General features: G+C 38.2%; 1 protein-coding gene across 1 annotated transcript; it reads right to left on the bottom strand.

The window, feature by feature from the left end:
- Nucleotides 1-10,554: 10,554 nt before the first annotated feature.
- On the bottom strand, nucleotides 10,555-17,277 carry LOC149007661 (uncharacterized). Its single transcript, XM_089167128.1, has 5 exons — nucleotides 17,239-17,277; nucleotides 16,825-16,885; nucleotides 16,534-16,705; nucleotides 12,187-12,275; nucleotides 10,555-11,889 (listed from the first exon to the last, which is right to left on the bottom strand). Exons 1-5 carry the CDS (start codon nucleotides 17,275-17,277, stop codon nucleotides 11,774-11,776), a joined length of 477 nt encoding a protein of 158 aa, XP_089023254.1. The 3' UTR covers nucleotides 10,555-11,773.
- Between the last annotated feature and the right edge of the window lie 3,230 nt (nucleotides 17,278-20,507).

Genomic DNA, 20,507 nt, shown 5'->3' with positions numbered 1-20,507 from the left:
GCCAATCCCTCCCATTGCACTAAGGCTTGAGTGAGGGGAACCCCATTGCGGCGAAGACGACAGGGGAAGAGAGAATAGAAAATGGCGCATGCAATGGCTATAGACATCCTTTTCGCTTTTTTTTTTCTTCCCTTAATGCCTTTATCTGCAAATGAGAAACTCAAGAAGAGAATCAAGCTCAAGCTAAAAGTGGAAGCAACAAAACCATTTAGGTGAGGATTATACCAGAGCCTTCACTGGCGAAACATACATGATGTTCGCTGCAATGCTAGTAACAACTCCAATGAACCTGTTTGTCTGATCATTAGTGCCCATGACCAAGATGGCGACCAGCACTATCGCTATAACGATTGCACCTTCAATCGCAAGCACAATATAAATAATTTTCTGCAATGAAAAGAAGTTAGCTTTTACAGTACAATTTTTTTTTTTTGTTATATAGAAAAAAGATCTGAATCTACCTTCATTCTGGTTCCCGTGTTACGGACGTAAGTAAGATGCAAAATGAAGAGGAATAAGCATCCACACTCCAACCCTAAGTCAATGCTATTAACAGCAGTGTTCAGCTGGTTTTTACGATCTATCATTTCGTATAAAAGGCAGCAAAGGCTGGAGAAAATCGTTGTGAGGAATATGAATGGATCATATCCCTCAATAGATTGTTGCTTGAAGATCTTGACCACCATTTTCCAGGGGGGCAAAGTACAACATTAAACTAAAGATGTTGCCCATGATTCTGCTTACCGTTTTAAAACTACCCCCCATTTTTGTAATGAACACCAGCGAGGAACACCGGCTTAGCTAAGATCACTGTCATTTAGGAGTTGCAGTGGGAAAGGAAAGAGTTGAAAGAGAACACCAGTGAGGAACACCAGCTTAGCAAAGATCACTGCCATTCAGGAGTTGCAGTGGGAAAGGAAAGAGTTGAAAGAGAACACCAACGAGTTGAAAGATTTCTCCAGCCTTTGCTGACAAGTGATTTTCTCCTCTGGTAAGATAGCTCTCCCTCTTAACACTCTTCTCTCAAGTCATTTCATCACGTCAAGTGATTTCCTTCACCTTGTTCAACGTATCTTCTCCAGCTCATCCATTCGTGATCTCTTGGTCTAAAGAAACTCCCTTTACAGTGACTTCAAAGAAGAAGTTTGTAGCTTCCTAGGATCTTTCCATTGCCTACCAGATGCCGCTTTTGGCCGGCGGGTGGGTGTCTCAAAACCAGATGACCTATGAGTATGCATTACAAAGGTTCTGATTCTTGAGGCATCGAACTCACAGAAGAGGTGACATGACACTCCTAATGAGATCAGATAACAGAAAATGTGACTTGATGCTCCTAATGTTTTTTCTTAGAATTATGGCTTTCCTCTCTGGAAAGTCAGTCAGTCTCCATTGGATGAGCCTAATCCTCTCCCTTGCTCTGTAACCTATCCCTTTCCTCTCCCATGATTCCATCTCCCCTATTTTCTCTGAATCCCCCCCATCGCCTGAGGATATACCACTTTGGTGAATTTTCGATTTTCCTTCTCTCTCCCTTAATATCCCCCCGCTCAGCTAGAGCTCTTTGGTAGCTATTACATGCCAATTTTCTATTCTCTCTTCCCCTGTCGTCTTTGCCTCAATGGGGTGCCCCTCACTCAAGCCTTAGTGCAATGGGAGGGATTGACACTAGAGGAAGCTTCCTTGGAAGACGTCAGGGAGTTACAACGACTATATCCTCACCTAAACCTTGAGGACAAGGTTCTTTCAGAAGACCAGGGCAATGATATGGTTTATGAACCAGATCAGCAAAGCAAGGAGAATCACACAAAATGCCATTGCCAGATCAACAGCTCCAAATGACAAAGAAGATCACGTAGGGGACATACAGGGGACCAACATGATCACCACCAAGCCGCGTCGTAACCACAGAAGGCCAGCAGCTTTAGCAGACTACATATAATCGTTTGAGATAGGGACAGAAAAGGTGTAAGGGGTTTTAGGGTTTTGGATAATAAAGGGAATATTACGCACATTGATGCACTATATATAATGTAAGCAGCAATTGGCAATGAATAGAAAGAATTATCTCTTCCTCTCATCTCTTTCTCCTTAACTAATCTGGTAAGTTGTATTAGTCTGCAATTCCAAGGAAGAAGAAGATGACAGGGGAAGGGATAATAGAAAATGGGCGTGTAATAGCTACCAAAGAGCTCCAGCTGAGCGGGGGGATATCAAGGGAGAGAGAAGGAAAATCGACAATTCACCAAAGTGGTATATCCTCAGGCGATGGGGGAGGATTCAGAGAAAATAGGGGAGATGGAATCATGGAAGAGGAAAGGGATAGGTTGCAGAGCAGGGGAGAGGATTAAGCTCATCCAATCGAGACTGACTGACTTTCCAGAGAGGAAAGCCAGAATTCTAAGAAAAAACATTAGGAGCGTCAAGTCACATTTTCTGTGATCTGATCTCATTAGGAGTGTCATGTCACCTCTTCTGTGAGTTCGATGCCTCAAGAATCATAACCTTTGTAATGCATACTCATAGGTCATCTGGTTTTGAGACACCTGCCGGCCAAAAGTTGCATTTGGTAGGCAATGGAAAGATCCCAGGAAGCTACAAACTTATTCTTTGAAATCATTGTAAAGGGAGTTTCTTTAGACCAAGAGAACACGAATGGATGAGCTGGAGGAGATACATTGAACAGGGTGAAGGAAATCACTTGATGTGATGAAATGACTTGAGGGAAGAGTGTTAAGAGGGAGAGTTGTTTTATCAGAGGAGAAAATCACTTGTCAGCAATTCCTTTAAATCTTTCAACTCGCTGGTGTTCTCTTTCAACTCTTTCCTTTCCCACTACAACTCTTGAACGGTAGTGATCTTAGCTAAGCTGGTGTTCTCTTTCAACTCTTTCCTTTCCCACTGCAACTCCTGAACGATAGTGATCTTAGCTAAGCTAGTGTTCCTCGCTGGTGTTCATTACAAAAATGGGGGCTAGTTTTAGGTCGGTAAGCAGAATCATGGCCAACATCTTTAGTTTAATGCTGTACTTTGCCCATCTGGAAATGGTGGCCAAGATCTTCAAGCAACAATCTATTCAGGGATATGATCCATTCATATTCATCGCAACGATTTTCTCCAGCCTTTTCTGGCTTTTATACAAAATGATAGATCGTAAAAACCAGCTGAACATTGCTGTTAATAGCATTGCCTTAGGGTTGTAGTGTGCATGCTGATTTCTCTTCATTATGCATCTTACTGGCGTCCGTCACACGGTAACGAGAATGAATGTAAATTCAAATCTTTTTTCTATATAACAGAATTTTTTTTATACTATAAAAGCTAACTTCTTTTCATTGCAGAAAATTATTTATACTATGCTTGCGGTTGAAAGTGCAATCGTTATAGCGATAGTGCTGGTCGCCATCTTGGTCATGGGCACTAATGATCAGACAAACATGTTCATTGGAGTTGTCAGTAGCATTGCAGCGAACATCATGTATGTTTCGCCAGTGAAGGCTCTGGTATAATCCTCACCTAAATGGTTTTGTTGCTTCCACTTTCAGCTTGAGTTTGATTCTCTTCTTGAGTTTCTCATTTGCAGATAAAGGCATTAAGGGGGAAAAAATGCGGAAAGGATGTCTATAGCCATTGCATGCGCCATTTTCTATTATCTCTTCCCCTGTCGTCTTCGCCGCAATGGGGTGCCCCTCACTCAAGCCTTAGTGCAATGGGAGGGATTGGCACTAGAGGAAGCTTCCTAGTAAGATGTCAAGGAGTTACAAGGATTATATCCTCATTTGAACTTTGAGGACAAAGTTCTTTTAGAAGACCAGGGCAATGATATGATTTATGAACCAGATCAACAAAGAAAGAAGAATCACGCCTAATGAGATCAGATCATAGAAGAGGTGACTTGACGCTCCTAATGTTTTTTCTTAGAATTATGGCTTTCCTCTCTGGAAAGTCAGTCAGTCTCGATTGGATGAGACTAATCCTCTCCCCTGCTCTGCAACCTATCCCTTTCCTCTTCCATGATTTCATCTCCCCTATTTTCTCTGAATCCCCCCATTGCCTGAGGATATACCACTTTGGTGAATTGTCGATTTTCCTTCTCTCTCCCTTGATATCCCCCCGCTCAGCTGGAGCTCTTTGGTAGCTATTACACGCCCATTTTCTATTCTCTTTTCCCCTATCGTCTTCGCCGCAATTGGGTGCCCCTCACTCAAGCCTTAGTGTAATGGGAGGGATTGGCACTATTCTCTCTTCCCCTGTCATCTTCTCCTTCCTTGGAATTGCAGACTGATACAACTTACCAGCTTCGAGGGTGGTGACCTTCAGATTAGTTAAGGAGAAAGAGATCAGAGGCAAAGATAATTCTTTTTTGTTCATTGCCAATTGCTGCTTACATTATATATAGCGCATCAATGTGCTTAATATTCCCTTGATTCTTCAAAACCCTAAAACCCCTTACACCATTTTTGTCCCTATCTCAAATGGTTATATGTAGTCTGCTAAAGCTGTTGGTCTTCTATGGTTACGACGCGGCCTGGTGGCGGTGATCGTGTTGGTCCCCTGTATGTCCCCTGCGTGATCTTCTTTGTTGTTTGGAGCTACTGATCTGGCAGTGGCATTTTGTGCATGATCCCCTTGCTTTGCTGATCTGGTTCATAAACCGTATCATTGCCCTGGTCTTCTGAAAGAACCTTGTCCTCTAGGTTCAGGTGAGGATATAATCGTTGTAACTCCCTGACGTCTTCCTAAGAAGCTTCCTCTAGTGCCAATCCCTCTCATTGCACTAAGGCTTGAGAGAGTGGCACCCCATTGCGGCGAAGACGATAGGGGAAGAGAGAATAGAAAATTGGCGTGTGATAGCTACCAAAGAGCTCCAGCTGAGTGGGGGGATATCAAGGGAGAGAGAAGGAAAATCAACAATTCACCAAAGTGGTATATCCTCAGGTGTTGGGGGATTCAAAGAAAATAGGGGAGATGGAATCATGGAAGAGGAAAGGGATAGGTTGCAGAGCAGGGGAGAGGATTAGGCTCATCGAATCGAGACAGACTGACTTTCCAGAGAGGAACATCATGTATGTTTCGCCAATGAAAGCTTTGGTATAATCCTCATCTAAATGGTTTTGTTGCTTCCACTTTCAGCTTGTGCTTGATTTTCTTCTTGAGTTTCTCATTTGCATATAAAGGCATTAAGGGGGAAAAATGCGAAAATGATGTTTATAGCCATTGCATGCGCCACATTGCGAAATTTGTTTTGCTGGACGGTATACTCATTTTTCCCTATCGATCCAATTCTGCAGGTAAAGTATATGATGTTTTGTTTTATTGTAGTCCGCCAATTTTGAGTTGAAAGTGAACACCAGCTATTACATCAACTTGTTATAATAGTGTTTTGATGTTTTATAACTTATTTACAAAACATCAAAACTCAAAATTACTAAAATATATTTTCATAGTTCATTAGCCCTTTTTAATCCAATGTGAACTACAAATTCACGTCACCATGTTTTAATCTTCAGAGAAACCAACAGAGTTAAAAGAGCTGAATACAAACAGCAAAACTCAAAATTCTCTCTTTGTCTTCTCCTTATTCATAGAACGGAAAACATTCACTTCTAGGACTTGTTGCTCAACAAAAATAATACATACTAAGCATAAAATCCGTTGTCAAACTAAAGAAATTGGGAAGATACGACAACCCGAACCACAAATGGAAAAGAAGAAAATAAAAGAAAAAATCCATCAATTTGTCTCACCAGAGATGGGTGATGAACAATCATTTTCCTCCATAGCGATGCGGTATTACCGCTACGGAAACATTGAAGATAAGCTCCAGCAAGAGGATTTGAATTACACAGATGGAATCCCTGGGACCACTGAATACTTTAACTTACGTGCACCACTAAATTATTTTTTGAATGTAAAGTTCGAAAGGTGGTGCATCTGATATGATGGTGTTTATGATACCTGTTGATGTATATCACACGAATTTCATTAAATCTCAACCGCACAAAAGAATATATACTTTTTTTTGTATGAAACAAAAGAACATACCAATTTAAATGAAATAAATCAATTTTTTTTTAATCCGAACCCAACCCTTTAATGGAGTTTACGTGGTGTCTACTCGGCTTTGCAAGATCCGAAAAAATGCACCTGGCGACATCAGCAGGGTTAAAAAAGAAAAGTAAAATAAAATACAAAGTATGATGAAAAAAAGCTAATACCAAAAGTATAATTAAAAAAAAGATGATCAATAAGAGAACAGACTTACTTAAGCTCATTAGGACTTGTTGTTGGGGTTTGACACTTGTGTAGCACTCCATATTTTGAGAGCATATAATGTTTCTGCAGATTTGCTAGCTAGAGGTGCTCATTATTTAGGTATGTCTGAAGTTTGGTTGCTGCGACCATTATTTAGGTATGTCTTAATCAGAAGGATTTCCCCAAACTTATTTCTTAGAATGAATTTCTTTTTCTATGTTTGGTCAAAAATAAGAGTAAAGACAAAAGGAAAGAAAGAAAGAAAAATAAAAAATAAAAAAAGTGAAAAGTGGTAATAAGAGGAATTACACGTGTCATGGCTCATGCATGAATGCATGCTGATTACGGCCGATCTGATTTTTGAAACCTTGGACCCTAGATTCCTACTTAAAATTTTACGGAAATATCTTTGAAGCACCAGCCTTATGTCATAATCTACCATTCATTTTTCAAGCATATTACTGCTATATTTTACAAAAAATAAAAGTATAAGTAGTTGATATACATGCTTGGAAGAAAGTAAATCATGTCATCATGGCATGCCACTACGACACATCGACGTGGAATCCAATCCATATTGCTTTTAAGTTATTAGGGTTTGGTCCAGGCTTAATCGAAGTCTGTCATTGGATAACTGAGAATGGAATCATATGACCAAAGACTCAGAGTTGACATTTTAGCATTTGGTTTTCTTGTAGTTATCTTGTTTGTGTTACATGGTGCTGTCTATGTTACTGAGGAGATGATACTTCCCTTGCTTGTTTTTCATCTTTTCAGTTTCAATATAATTTCATTGTTCAATTATTAAGAACAAGTTGAAGGTGGTTCGCAAAAATAGGGTTGGAACAAATCTGCATTACAGTAACTATTGGGCCTGGGCTTTATATAATAGAAACGGGCCCGAAGAAATTTCTGCTGGGTAAACTGGGCTTTAATCAACCTGACTTGTTATTATAAAGGAAAATCCAAACCAAGAAGGATGCTCCCTATGGCTGGCCCATTATTTGCTGAAGTAGTCCTCATTAAAGGACCACCAGATCTTGTCCAAGGATTGAGGTCCACACGCTCTGATTCACTCTCACTTTCACCATTCATGTTGTGTTTGACACGAAAGTTCCTAGCTGAACTCCCTCCTGTATTGCCACCAACACCTTGGTTAGATGAAGACGACACATCTGAAAGAGTATCTTCTTCAAGGCACCCTGTTGAGTTCTCTCTTGCAAGGCAGTTCCATGAGGGAATCCTTTTAGGAGCATTAAACTTAACCGTACTGCTTATTCCATGGGAAGCAGCAGCAGCCCTCTCAGCACTCCTTTCAAGTTTACATCTGTGGTTGAGAATTGCCACACTCTCATCCAATGCAAGTTCAATGCCACAGTTGGCCTTTATGGCAGCAAGCTTCTCCCAAGTGCACCTCCTGCCCTGGTTCATAGCCTTCTGAAGCTCCATGTATGACTGAAAGAGAAAGAGAAATATAATCAAAAGAAGCTTATTTTTCATCACTAATGTTCCTTGTGGGTTTTCGGGATGGAACCAAGAGATGACATGCATCACATAGCCCTTCAATTGGTAGAGAATACTCCGCAGAAATTGGAAGATCAGCTTCCTACTTGTGACAAAGACTTGGAAAATAACAACCAAAAGCAATGGTCCTACCAATGATTGTACAAGGACCAATGGGTGTCTAGGTGGATCCATCCCTTGAGATGAATACTCTGAATAAAGTTTCATAGTACTCCACATCCAGCAACTCCACCATATAATCTGTAAGGACTACAACCAAGGAGCAAGTAGCAAAGAAGGTGAAGGAAGACAAAGGACTAGGAGTGATGTTTTTAAGTGAAAAAGAACTTGAAAGAGGCAAAAATGGCAAAAAAAAGGGAAATTTTCTGAAACAGCCGGCGGAAACTGCGAGTTCCGCGAAATTTTGCAGATTTTGACTGAGATTTGGGACTTTTGAATAGGATTATGCAGACTTCGGTTGAAACCGGGGAAAAAAGATTTCGCCCATAGGATTTTGTCTCAGTTTTGGAGAAAACTGATATTTCGGTCATCACAACCAAATGTGGATTATGTCAATCATTACCTTTAAGGTGTAAAAATCAGACCTATGGAGTAATCCAACCAGACGTAGGAAAGCTAGAAAAAACTACAGAACTGAGTGCAAGGTTTCAGATCAGAATACAATTTTGAAGAGAGGTTTAAAAAAAATGCTTTAGAAGGCACTTATGTTAATACCGTTAAAATAGTCATATATTCAATCAGAGTCAGTTTTACCAGAATCCAAGTCAAACCAGGAAACCATAAATATGCAGAAAATTATAGACTCAAAAGAGACTCAACTGACTGACCAATCTAATGCATAATAGCAGAATGAAATCAGAAGTTGAAAGCCAAAATAGAAACTGGGGTTTTTAAGAAGTGGACTCAAAAGGAAAGTCTCTTAATATAGGGGAATCCCATTAGCAAGTTAAACACAAATTTACGCCCAGTCCAGCCTGCACCAGCACTACCATGAGAGGTAGATAATACATGGGAGTGTTGGTTTAGGCCACACTCCCGGACAGAGTTCTTTTTAACACTACAACAACATAGCCTCATCCCAACTAAAGGGCTTGGCCACATGGATCATTGCCCTCCAATCAGATCTATTCAAGGTTATACTTGATATAAGGCGTAAGCTATGCATGTCTTCTCACATCTAATGTCATCCTATGTCTATCCCTAGAACTTTTAGATCTTTCAGTCTGAAAATCACTCTTTCATCCTGGGTCACTCAAGGAGCCTGGATTGAACATGGCCATGCCACAAAGATTTAAATGTTTTGGCCAAACCAAAATTTTAAAAGTTCAGCAAAATATGGAAGTTCTTCGGCCAAGTTACAGTGGGTTGTAGACCATACTAAGGCCTTAAACTTCAAGGAAACCCTTTTTTATGCTATATACATTATAGTATTATACACACGTTTAAGTGATCATATCGCAAAATTATTTAAGTATGAGAGGAGAAAAACATTTAGCAATTCGAAAGAGTAATGAAGTAAATCATCAAATTGTCAAAGATTAATTTTCAAGAACATCATCAAATCAATAACCCTTCTGCAGTCCTAATATAATCATTTAGTAGTTAATAATATATACTAATAATACCTACCATGCTGTCCAGGAATCCTACCAAAAGTCTGATGGAGCCAAACAACATTGTACATCAGTCTGTGAGAAGAAAAAACTATAGTCCTCCACAACTGACATGTACATTGCATCATCTACATACTGAAGGTAACCTATCCTAGGATATGGATCATCAAACTGGGAAGAAATCTATTGGTCCACCGTGATACGAGTCATATGATGCAGGTTGTAGCATGTCAGCTGGCAGGTTGGAAATGAGAAGATGTATTTTGCAAGAGAAAATCCAATACGTCCATTTGAGTGGTACTCATGCTTGATTAATAGCTTCCAGGTTATACTGAAATATGAATCCAGCCATTGAAGCAAAAGATCGAAGAAGTAAACTCGAGACTGACACTTTAATACATGAAGGATGGTTGACATTCTTTGGATCACAGTGATGAGAGGAGCCATGAATACAGATAGTTTACGAGAAACCCATTCTTATTTCATCATGATATGTCTTAAGCAGAGGAGCTCTACAAGTTCTCAGTGAATAGTTGTTATAAGGTTGTATTTACCTTCTCTAATAAACATGATCATGTCCATCCTTTTGAACCAGTGGCTAAAATAAACATGATCATAATGAGGATGTTGAGATGGATGAATCATGAAACTAAAAAAGGATAAAGTAAAGCATGACCATTACTAAAATTGGTTCAATAGTAGCTCTTGTAAATGATAAACTATGAGAAAGTCGTTGAGGTGGCATGTTCATACTCAAAAGAGGTCTTTGAATGTTCTAGTACTAAGGAATGATTTAGTCCACATTGAAGGAACTAAAAGAGCCAGTGGCAGAGCCAAGAATGCTTTAGAAGTAGTGAAAAGACATGCATGGCTTTGGCCTTGTATCTGGCATGACCTCAAATGGAGCTGAATAGCTTATTGGAAGGTGAGAATCCATATATGGTTGCAGCTTATTTGCTCCTGGTCCTACATTATGGCATATATAAATAATGCATTTTGTTCCTAAGCATACACCATCGGTTCGGTTCAAACTAGGGAGTATCTATTATGATGCTCTAAAGTCAGGAATGGAAAGTGATTTCACGCACTGTCCAACCATAGATGATAGAAATGGTGGATTGCAAATGAATTACTCAAATACTAGAACTCCTAACCAACCAGGGATTGATTGCAGGCAGACAGCAGCAGATGGCTGGTTGGGAGAGGAGGGAAGCCTGGAAGAAACTGGCGTTGCAGAAGAGAAAAGAATGCATAAGAAGAAGGGGACTGCAAACGACGATTGCACAACCACTTCTGGCCATGCAGACACTCTACGAAACACCTCTCTATTTTATTCTATTCAACTACTGGGAACCAAATCCCAAGGAGAAATAAAAGACTCATAGAACAACAAATTCACTAACTAAGAAACTAGTATATTACAGCCATTTGTATCCTGACCAAGATAAAAGATTATACAATACTTTTCCAATTAACAAGTAAACTTCCTAAAATCCTACTAGATCCAAACACTAAACTGGGCCCTGTTCATCTCCATCTAGAAACCGAAATGGTTTTGAATTGGTCCAAGGCAATGCACCTGCATCAGATGGAATCAGACAATGGACTATCTGCAGTTGAATAGTTTCCTCTAATTGCTCTCACGTGAAAGTACCACCTTCCTAATGACAGAATCTGGGGTTAATATTATCCCCATAGTAGTAAACATTTTTATCGATTTTAGTGGTCAATAATTTCCTTCTTTGCCTGAATTCCAAAGCCTTGGTTAAGTCTGCAGTTGAATAGTCTCCTCTCGTTGCTCTCACGTGGAAGTACCACCTTCCTAACGACAGAATCTGGGGTTAACATTATCCCCATAGTAAACATTTTTTATGGATTTTTGTGCCCAATAATTTCCTTCTTTGCCTGAATTCCAAAGCCTTAGTTAGTTAAGTACCATACTTGGAACTCAATCAAATTTTAATTGGACAAAACTTTAATTGTCTGGATTCTGTTCTCTTTCTCAACAAATGCACGAACTTATGATAACTTTTCCTCTTTTCACCTCCATGGTGCACCAATGTACCATCTCCCACCTTTGTGTTGACCCAGTCAGATAAGCCCGACCATGGTTTTGGACCAAGTTTAGAACTTCATAATGTACTCTATCGAGCAAAATGATGGCTTCAACGGTGGTGCTTATGTTATAAATTAAAGGAGTTTTTGGCGAATTAAATTTTCAACATGTCAACAACCAAAAGTTACTTTGATGATATACTAAGACTGGGGCAGCTGGATGCTTTTAGTTAATGAAATTTTCATGTTCTTGACCCCAAAAAAAAAAGACTGGGGCAGCTTGTGATACCTTTAGATCTTTGAATCAGTAGTAGCCTCTATAGACAGAACTACCAACAGCATTTCTGTTGTTCTTTCTCGGGCTCGTCATCTACAATTACCATCCCTTTCCTCTGCAGAGTTGATGAGAGGCCTTCAACACTGCTTTTCTTTTTCTGGAGCACACCTACAAGAAATTCATTAAAATCAGCACATCTACATGGATATGCATGGAGACTGGTGAGGCCCTACAGGTTACAAGACAGATTATGCACGTCACAGACCTAAAAAGAACTAGTGCAAGGAAATGTTTTCTGCAGTAGTCATTTCCTTGGATAGTAGGAGGCAAAAGAAGTCAGACTTTAGTCTATGGATTTCTGTAATCAAACCACTGAAGGCAGCCTTCAAATAAAACAAGTATTAGCCGATCTGAATGAGTATAACTTGAAGATCCTGAAGATAAAACAAAGTAGTCATAACATATGGGTTGCAATATCAAGGAAAACTTCATCAATGCCAGAGCCCAGTTTGAGAGACGTAACAAACAGTTTAGCTCCTATTGATGCTGCATAGCTGTATTCAATAACGAATTAATTCAACATAAAACTAGAAATAAACCATCATTCTACTGTACTCTTTTTACAAAATTTGAGCAATCTACACACAATGAACAATTATGTAATGATATTTATTTATTAAAAAAAAAAAAATTTGGAGATATCTCCATATCATAGAATTTCAACCATTGCAATTAGTTTCATATCATCTGCCGTTCTGCCTCTTACATTTCATTACCTATAACAATTATCGAACACAATGGTGTCAATTAAAGCAAAACAGGTGTCAAGTATAGTATTCCACTTTCTATCAATCTCACAATATTCCTTAACAATCGATCAACATAACACTCTTCCACAATATCAATTAGAATCACCATGTAACCCATTTCCCAAGTGAAAAGTTTGCAATAACCAATTCTCAATATGGCAGTATACATCTACAAAAGGATTTAAGACTTCAAAGACCTAGCAACTATGATCCTCCTGGACATTGAAGTTTTAAACAATCAGAGAAACCTGATTTTTTATACAACCTGTAGGTTTCCACACAAGGGAAAGAGGCAGCAACCAAGTTGCACATGCAAAATTACTAATAATCTGATCTCGTATATTCATCAAGTAAGCATTCATAAAAAGAGAAGCAAGATGAGAAAAAAGGGGTAGTAGTAGGATGGTTAGGAACCTGCTTTTCAGTGGAGAGGTCATGGGTTCAACTCCTACCGGCAGCATATGTAATATCCCTATCCCTATCCCTATCCCTATTTAAAAAAGCGCCTTTGTACAAAAAAAAAAGATAAGAAAAAGGGGGACAGAAATTTCTATTCAAATTCTGTGAAACTTTGAAATTTCAGAACTTTTATTGAGTTTTCGGTATCTTGAGGGTTTCCTAGTAAAAAGATATATAAATACCAGCTTTCATCAACATCTCGATGGATAACCCCATGAGAGAGGGAATTTTTTTCCATTTTGAGCAAAATCTTCTTCAAATCAACACTAGCAAACATGTGGAAGCAGTGGATTAAAGCTCCAAACACTAGGATTGAAGTGTTTTCTTTAGTTTGAGGTAACCCATTTATCTCTAAGCAATTATTTTGGAATATATATATGCCCAAAAATTATTTAATAGTGATGAAATTAATATATGATGAACACCATGGGCCAATGTATGGACCACGATGTCGGAATTCTTTGTTACAATATGTATTTTTTTTTTTACTATTTTCTTATATGAAAAATGTAAAAGAAATATATGATAGATGTATTGTATAGCGATGAAATAGATATATGTTGAACACCATTGGCTGATCTACTTGAGAGGGTCCGTGGGTACCAGCCTGATAGACAGACTAATATGATGGGAATTGATACATTACCTAGCTCTATTAGTGGACTGAGTATTGGCGAGAGGGACTCCAAATCGAGTGGGTATTGGCATTTTCCATCTTTTACAAATGATGGTAGTTCATCAATATCACCCTCAGAGCTCAGTGGATCATACTTCAACCCACATGGTCAGTTGATTGGGATGGGCAGCATTTGCCTGCTCCATTGTATTCCAGTGTTTGACTATGGATCCATTAATAGTATGGCGATATTGGATCCTTGTTTTGTTGATGAGATATTCTCCTACCTTGCACACCAGCTACCGTACCCATACATGTTCCCAGCAGCCCCATATGTTTTGTATGATGGTGGATAAATGATTTTTGGTGCCAGTACATCACAATTTGGTGACCCATATCCTAGGATGGGTTACCTTCAGTATGTCGATAATGTGACATCCATGTTTGTGGTGTCAAATTATATAATATTCTTCTTGAAGTCTATGAGACTATGATGTGGGATTCCAATTTGTCACTATCGGATTGCAGGTCAAATCGAGTCCGACTGACTTAGTGGGATTGAGCAAGGCCAATATAGTAGCTTACATTAGTCAACACTCAAGGGGAATTTCTTTGGTTTTGTATTTTCTATAAATTGAAGTCATCATGTAAACTCTTATTCTCACACAGTTTGCACAATTGTTTTTGATATTTGATACTGATGATGTATGTGCGTATGTTGGTAGTTGAGTTAATATTTTAATATAGCTTTAATATTTCACTTCATTATCAATTGAAATTGCTCAATCATTTATGTCAATTTATACTTCAAGCATGTTTAGATATCTAAATATATATTTAGTTTTGACCGAACACAAACAAGCATGAGTGTGATTTCAAAAGACCACTATGGTTGCTTTTTTAGTCAAGCTAACCATAGATATGTATATATGGGACTTGAAATAGGATATCCAAGAAGAACCAGAACCCAAAAATGCATAAGAGCCACCAAAACCTGGCAAATTTTGTACCAGATTTCAGCAAGATTTCAACCAAAATCTCAACATCTCGGTGGGGTCGAGACAAAATGAGATTTCAGATCCTGCTTACAACAGCTTTAAGGGCCTGTTTGGTTACATGAGTCTGGAGATTTTAAATATCTATAGATTTCAAATTAATGGAGTCATAATTCATAAAATTAACTGTTTGGTTGTAGAATGAAATCAGGATTTATGGTAAAAAACTATTTGGTCGACGTGATTTTTGTGAATGCGCAAATGTTTAGCTTTTTTATAGTAACAATGAAATCTCTGGATTTCACCCCTTACACATAAATCTACAGATTCACGTTTTTAGTGTAAAAAGATGAATCTCTAGATTTCATGAATCTAGAGATTTTCACAACCAAACGGGTATAATTCTCAGATTCATGAATCCAGAGATTTGAAATCTCTAGATTCATGTAACCAAACAGGCCCTAAGGAATTGCCTAACTAAGTTTAAAACAAACTAGGATTCCTAACTAACTTCTAATTGAAGAGATAACCCAACTCAACTACAACTCTATAAACTAATTCAAAATAAAAGTAAATTAATTAACTATCCATTTTCGAACTCAACTCATGTTCCCATGCTTTAGGTCCAACTAGTTAGCCAATTACAATGTAGACACAAGGCCAAAGGCTCATAGCCCATGAAACCAACCCATAGGCGAATTCCTATGAAAAGATGCCAAATTTGGTGCCTGACCTGCATTACACAGGTAAACATAATTTAAACTTTAAAAATCAATCTTAAATACTTAATGGATATGTGTATGCTGTACTTGTAACAATTGATAATTAGTAGTATTAACATTTATTTTTGCAAATTGCAATTTGCATATTTTAGTTGTTTTCATTAATTTTGCATGTCAAGGTATTAAATTATGTGTAGCATAGGTTTCTTCGAAAATCATACAGCCAAGTACACTATACACTGCAAAAGGGTAGGGAACTGAACAAACAATTTGATTCTCTTTAACAATCTAAAGGTTCCATTGTTTCAAGATGCTAAATTAGGATCTGTATGCCATTTGACCATTGAAAATGTGAAAAGTTTCAACTGAAATGTTTTTATGAATTATTTATGTTTAATTGAAGGTCAAGACTTACTTCTTGAAACTTGTGCAAGAGCACCTGTGCTACCGGTTTTCAGTTCAAGGACAATCATGTCATCTAAATCGGTTATCCATCCATTAAAACAATCTACAGTGAATACCTGATAGAAATCCAAAATCACAGAGAAATATCGAAAACTAGAGTATTCACTATTGCTGAGAAGTAGATGCTTGTGGATCCTCAATTGAGAAGGATAGTTCATTAGTATCGCTGGCAAGATAGAATTGTGCACTTTTAGTCTGATACAAGACTCGACTGAATTGATTTTAGGGTCCATCTGAATCTTAGGTTTGATGTGAACCAACAAGCATCATGATTCCAAGCAAGGTCTGATCAATAAAATTTGGATGTGGAGTGGAGTCACAGGGATCTCACTCACTTCATGACCTAAATGATAAAAAGATCAAAAGATCATGTATAAGCACCATCTTTTGAAAAATACAGGTCCAGTTGTGCAGTGTAAACTGCTTCTGCAACTTGACTCAAACCACAAGGTTGTGAAAAATCATAGCTGCATCAATCTGGAGCTCTAGAAATGATCAAGGCTCGGTGGTCATTTTGTGCGACCCTGTGTCAAGGTGCAAGGGCTGTGTGTCTGGCATGACTGGGTCACATTCCTTCTCCCAAGAATATATTTTAAGTCCACCAAAATTGAGACATTAACATGTTCTTGTCTTAGCATTTAGAAAGGCATACCAAACAAATTGATGATCCAACTTTCCGAACTAGAATAGTCCAACACATAGATGGTACAAATTGCTTCCTAGGAGGCAAAGGAACAGCTCCATACCTTTCTGCCTCTTGAAGATCAAATTTCTTTGATCTAACCAAGTCACTTTTGTTGGCAGAAATTGCCCGAACAATGTTTTTGGGAGTGGGAGCCATTTGTTGAAGTTCTGTCACCCAATTTTTCACCCAAATAAAGGTATCATCATCTGTAACGTCATACACCAGAAGTGATGTTGCAGCCAACCATTAACATAAAAATCTGTCAGTGCAGACTTAAATGTTGAGATGTTGTGATTTCATCAACATCAATGGACCAAACAAAGAACTTGACAGAAAATTCTGATATATAGACCATCTGCATCACGATAGTATATTGGACCCAGAGCACGAAACTGTTCTTGACCTGCTGTATCCTGCAATCAGAGCACACAATGCAATATAACATTATTAATTTCTCATAAATAAACGAAGCATCCCAATGCAAAATGGTAAGAAGATGTTAAATGATAAAAACTCAACTTGACTCCAGCAAAGTAGCTTTGTACGAGATCGAATCATCACAAGATATGATTAGTTGATAACAAACAGGTGGATGAACTTAAAAAAGTCAGGTTACACTAAGGAACTTGGAGCTTAACTACTTTGAGCATATACGACAATAATTTATTCCGTTTGATACGAAAAATAATTCTTAGTGATACAATCATTCTAATTATAGAAGAGAGACATTATATTACCCACTATACCGGAGGTTACTTCATGAGACCTGGATGTACAGAGTATTTAATTTGACAACATTAACCATCATTTTAAAATTAAAGTAAAACATTTCTTTTCTTCAATTACACGATATCAGTAATCAACAGTTGAGGAAATTAGTATATGGACTATCACATGTTATGCATGTATATTACAATCAATAAATTTTGCCAAACAGGAAACATTATACGATTTGCTCGATTCCCATGTGAATTCATAGGTTACTTGTAGTTAAAAGTTATGCCTCTATCACTCTGTGGTGATAAAGCCTAAGTTATATATATATAAATATAAATATATATATATATATATAAATATAAATATATATATATATATATATATATATATATATATATATATATATATATATATATATATATATATATATATATATATATATATATATATATATATATATATATAATAGCTGCTCTTCCTCTGAAGCTAAATTCATCCAATTTTCTCCTATGGCGTGCTCAGTTTTTACCACTCCTACGAGGTTATGATCTGTTGGGGTTCTTGGATGGTTCGCTGCCACGCCCTGCCGAAGCTCTCAGTTCTTGTGCGTCTGTATCTTCTCCCTCACCGGCTGAACTTTGGGATCGTCAAGATCAAAATGATTTTGAGTTGGTTGGTTGCCTTTGTCTCTGAGAGAGTTCTTCCTCACATAGTCGCTGCGAAAACTGCGATTGAAGCATGGACCAAACTGAATCGTGTCTTTGCTTCTGGTTCAAGATCTAGAATCTTGGAACTCAAGAATCAACTTTTTCGACTTCAGCGAGGATCTTCATCGATTGGAGACTATCTTCTTGAAGTTCTTTCTATTGCAGACACTTTGGCTGTGGCTAATGCCCCTGTCTCTGATGAAGACTTGGTGTTAACAACGTTAAGGGGTTTAGGTTCAGAATTTCGTGATTTTAGTACTTCGGTCCTTCGTGCGGATCCAATTAGTTTCGATGATCTTCAAGGTCTGCTTATTACTCAAGAAATGCACATGAAAGCTTCTGCTATTGAATCTGTGAGTCCTATTTTGTCTGCCAATGTCTCTGTTCGAAATTATGGTAATGCTCGAAGTTATCAAGATTCTTCTCAGAGAGGTCGATATAGTGGCCGTCGTCCATGGAATCGTTGGTATTTTGGAAATTCTTCTGGTGGCAGGTCATGGTATCCACCTAATTCTCAGTCTCCTAGCTTTGATAATAATTCTCGTTTTAGAAATTCTGTTCAAAGTGGTTCTGTTCAACATGGTTCTATCTCTGTTCCGAGTGGGTATTCTGCCTCTTCACATGGTCTCGGTTCTGGTAATTTTGGTGCTTTACCTTCTTTTATGAATGAACCTCGTGTAATTTGTCAACTCTGTAAGGGTGAGGGTCATCTATGTGCTCAGTGCCCTCAAAGATTTAATCATGCATATGTGGGTAAGGTTGTCTGCTCCTCTGTGTTATCTTCTTTGAAGACTTTGGATGATTCGTTTTGGATTTTGGATTCTGGTTCTAATTGTCATGTAATTGCAGATCTTGCTCACTTAACAGTTCAAGAACCGTATACTGGTTCACAGAATATTGTTGTAGGTAATGGACATACCCTACATATTACTCATATTGGTATGATGTCTGTTAAGTGTGGTGATCATATGTTCAAATTGTCAGGAGTTATGTGTGTTCCACATATTACATATAATCTCCTGTCTGTGTCTAAATTCTGTGAAGAGAATGATGTGTATTTTGTTTTTCATTCAACATTCTTTGAAATTAAGGATCAGCAGAGTCATCAGATCTTGAATCGAGGATTGACTTTTAATGGACTTTATGCTGTCAAGTTCCAAAATAATTCTGCTGCTGGGAGTTGTTCAAGTTGTGTTCAGACTGCTGTTAGATTACCAGATGTTGCTTCATCTTCTCATTCTTCAATGATGGGGCACATATCTACTGTTGCTGTCTCTGCTGAAGTTTGGCACAGGAGGCTTGGTCATCCATCATCTACTAGGACCTATTCAGTTTTACAGCACTTGGGTTTTTCAAGATCTTCAAAATCTGCAACTTGTAATGCATGTAAATGCTCTATGAGTCATCGTCTTCCGTTTCATACACCAATTACTTCTTGTCGGGGTCCTCTTGATGTTATACATAGTGATTTGTGGGGACCTGCTCTAGTTGTTAGTCTTGAAGGTTTCCGGTATTATGTTGTTTTTGTAGATCAGTTCACTAAGTACACTTGGTTATATCCTTTAAAACAAAAGTCAGATTTGTTTGCTGTTTTTAATAGATTCAGAGTTTTGGTTGAGAATCACTTTAAAAGATGGTGGTACTGAATTTTTGGGTTTGACTAAAGTGTTTGCTGAGCTTGGAATTGCTTTTAGAATTTCTTGTCCTTACACTCCTTCCCAAAACGGAATTGCTGAAAGGAAACACAGGCATATCTTGGAATCGGGTTTAGCTCTCTTGTTTCAAGCGAATTTGCCTCAATCATATTGGTCTTATGCTATTCAAACTGCTGTATACCTTATGAATCGTATTCCTCTTCAAGTGTTGGGTTCTAAATCTCCTCTTGAGGTCTTATTTGGACTTAAACCTGAATATGAGAATTTAAAAGTGTTTGGATGTCTTTGCTACCCATGGCTAAGGCCTTATGCTCAATCAAAGCTTCATCCTCGGTCGAAACCTTGCGTCTTTTTGGGTTTTCCTACAGCATACAAGGGTTATGTATGTTTTGATCCGTCTACAGGGAAGACATACATCTCTCGGCATGTGGTTTTTGATGAAGATCAATTTCCATTTCAGCATTTGATAAAGTCAACTTCATCATGTTATTCTGCTGATCAATGGCTGCATGTTACCTCTGATGTAATTTGTCCTAGTTCTGTTGGCACACATGATACAGCCCATAATGATGTACTTCAGCCCATAGTTGAATCTCCTGTAAATATTCCAACTAATGTAAGAACACCTGCTTATGTAAGCACTAATTCTGATGAAAGAGCCCATGTTGAAGGTAGAGTCCACTCTGAGGGTGGGGCTCATAATGATGTATTATGTAATCCTGGCCCACGGGCTCCTAATAGTGCAACTCTCCCTACCCCAAGTGCTGGATTTATTGATTCCTCAGCCCTTAATGGGCCTTCTACAGGAAGTCAACATATCACTCCTACTACCGCTGATGGGCCTTCTAACAATTTTCCAGCTATTCCTCCATTAGTTGATGGGCTTTCTCATGATAATACGGAGATTACACTTCCTACTGCTGATGGCACTAAACATCCTATGATTACTAGGTCAA

This window comes from Hakea prostrata, chromosome 8 (assembly GCF_041222555.1).
Source record: "Hakea prostrata isolate BN-2017 chromosome 8, UWA_Hpros_2, whole genome shotgun sequence".
NCBI lineage: Eukaryota > Viridiplantae > Streptophyta > Magnoliopsida > Proteales > Proteaceae > Hakea > Hakea prostrata.
The sequence above is the reverse complement of the archived record's forward strand: the minus strand, read 5'-3'. Positions and strand labels throughout refer to the sequence as shown.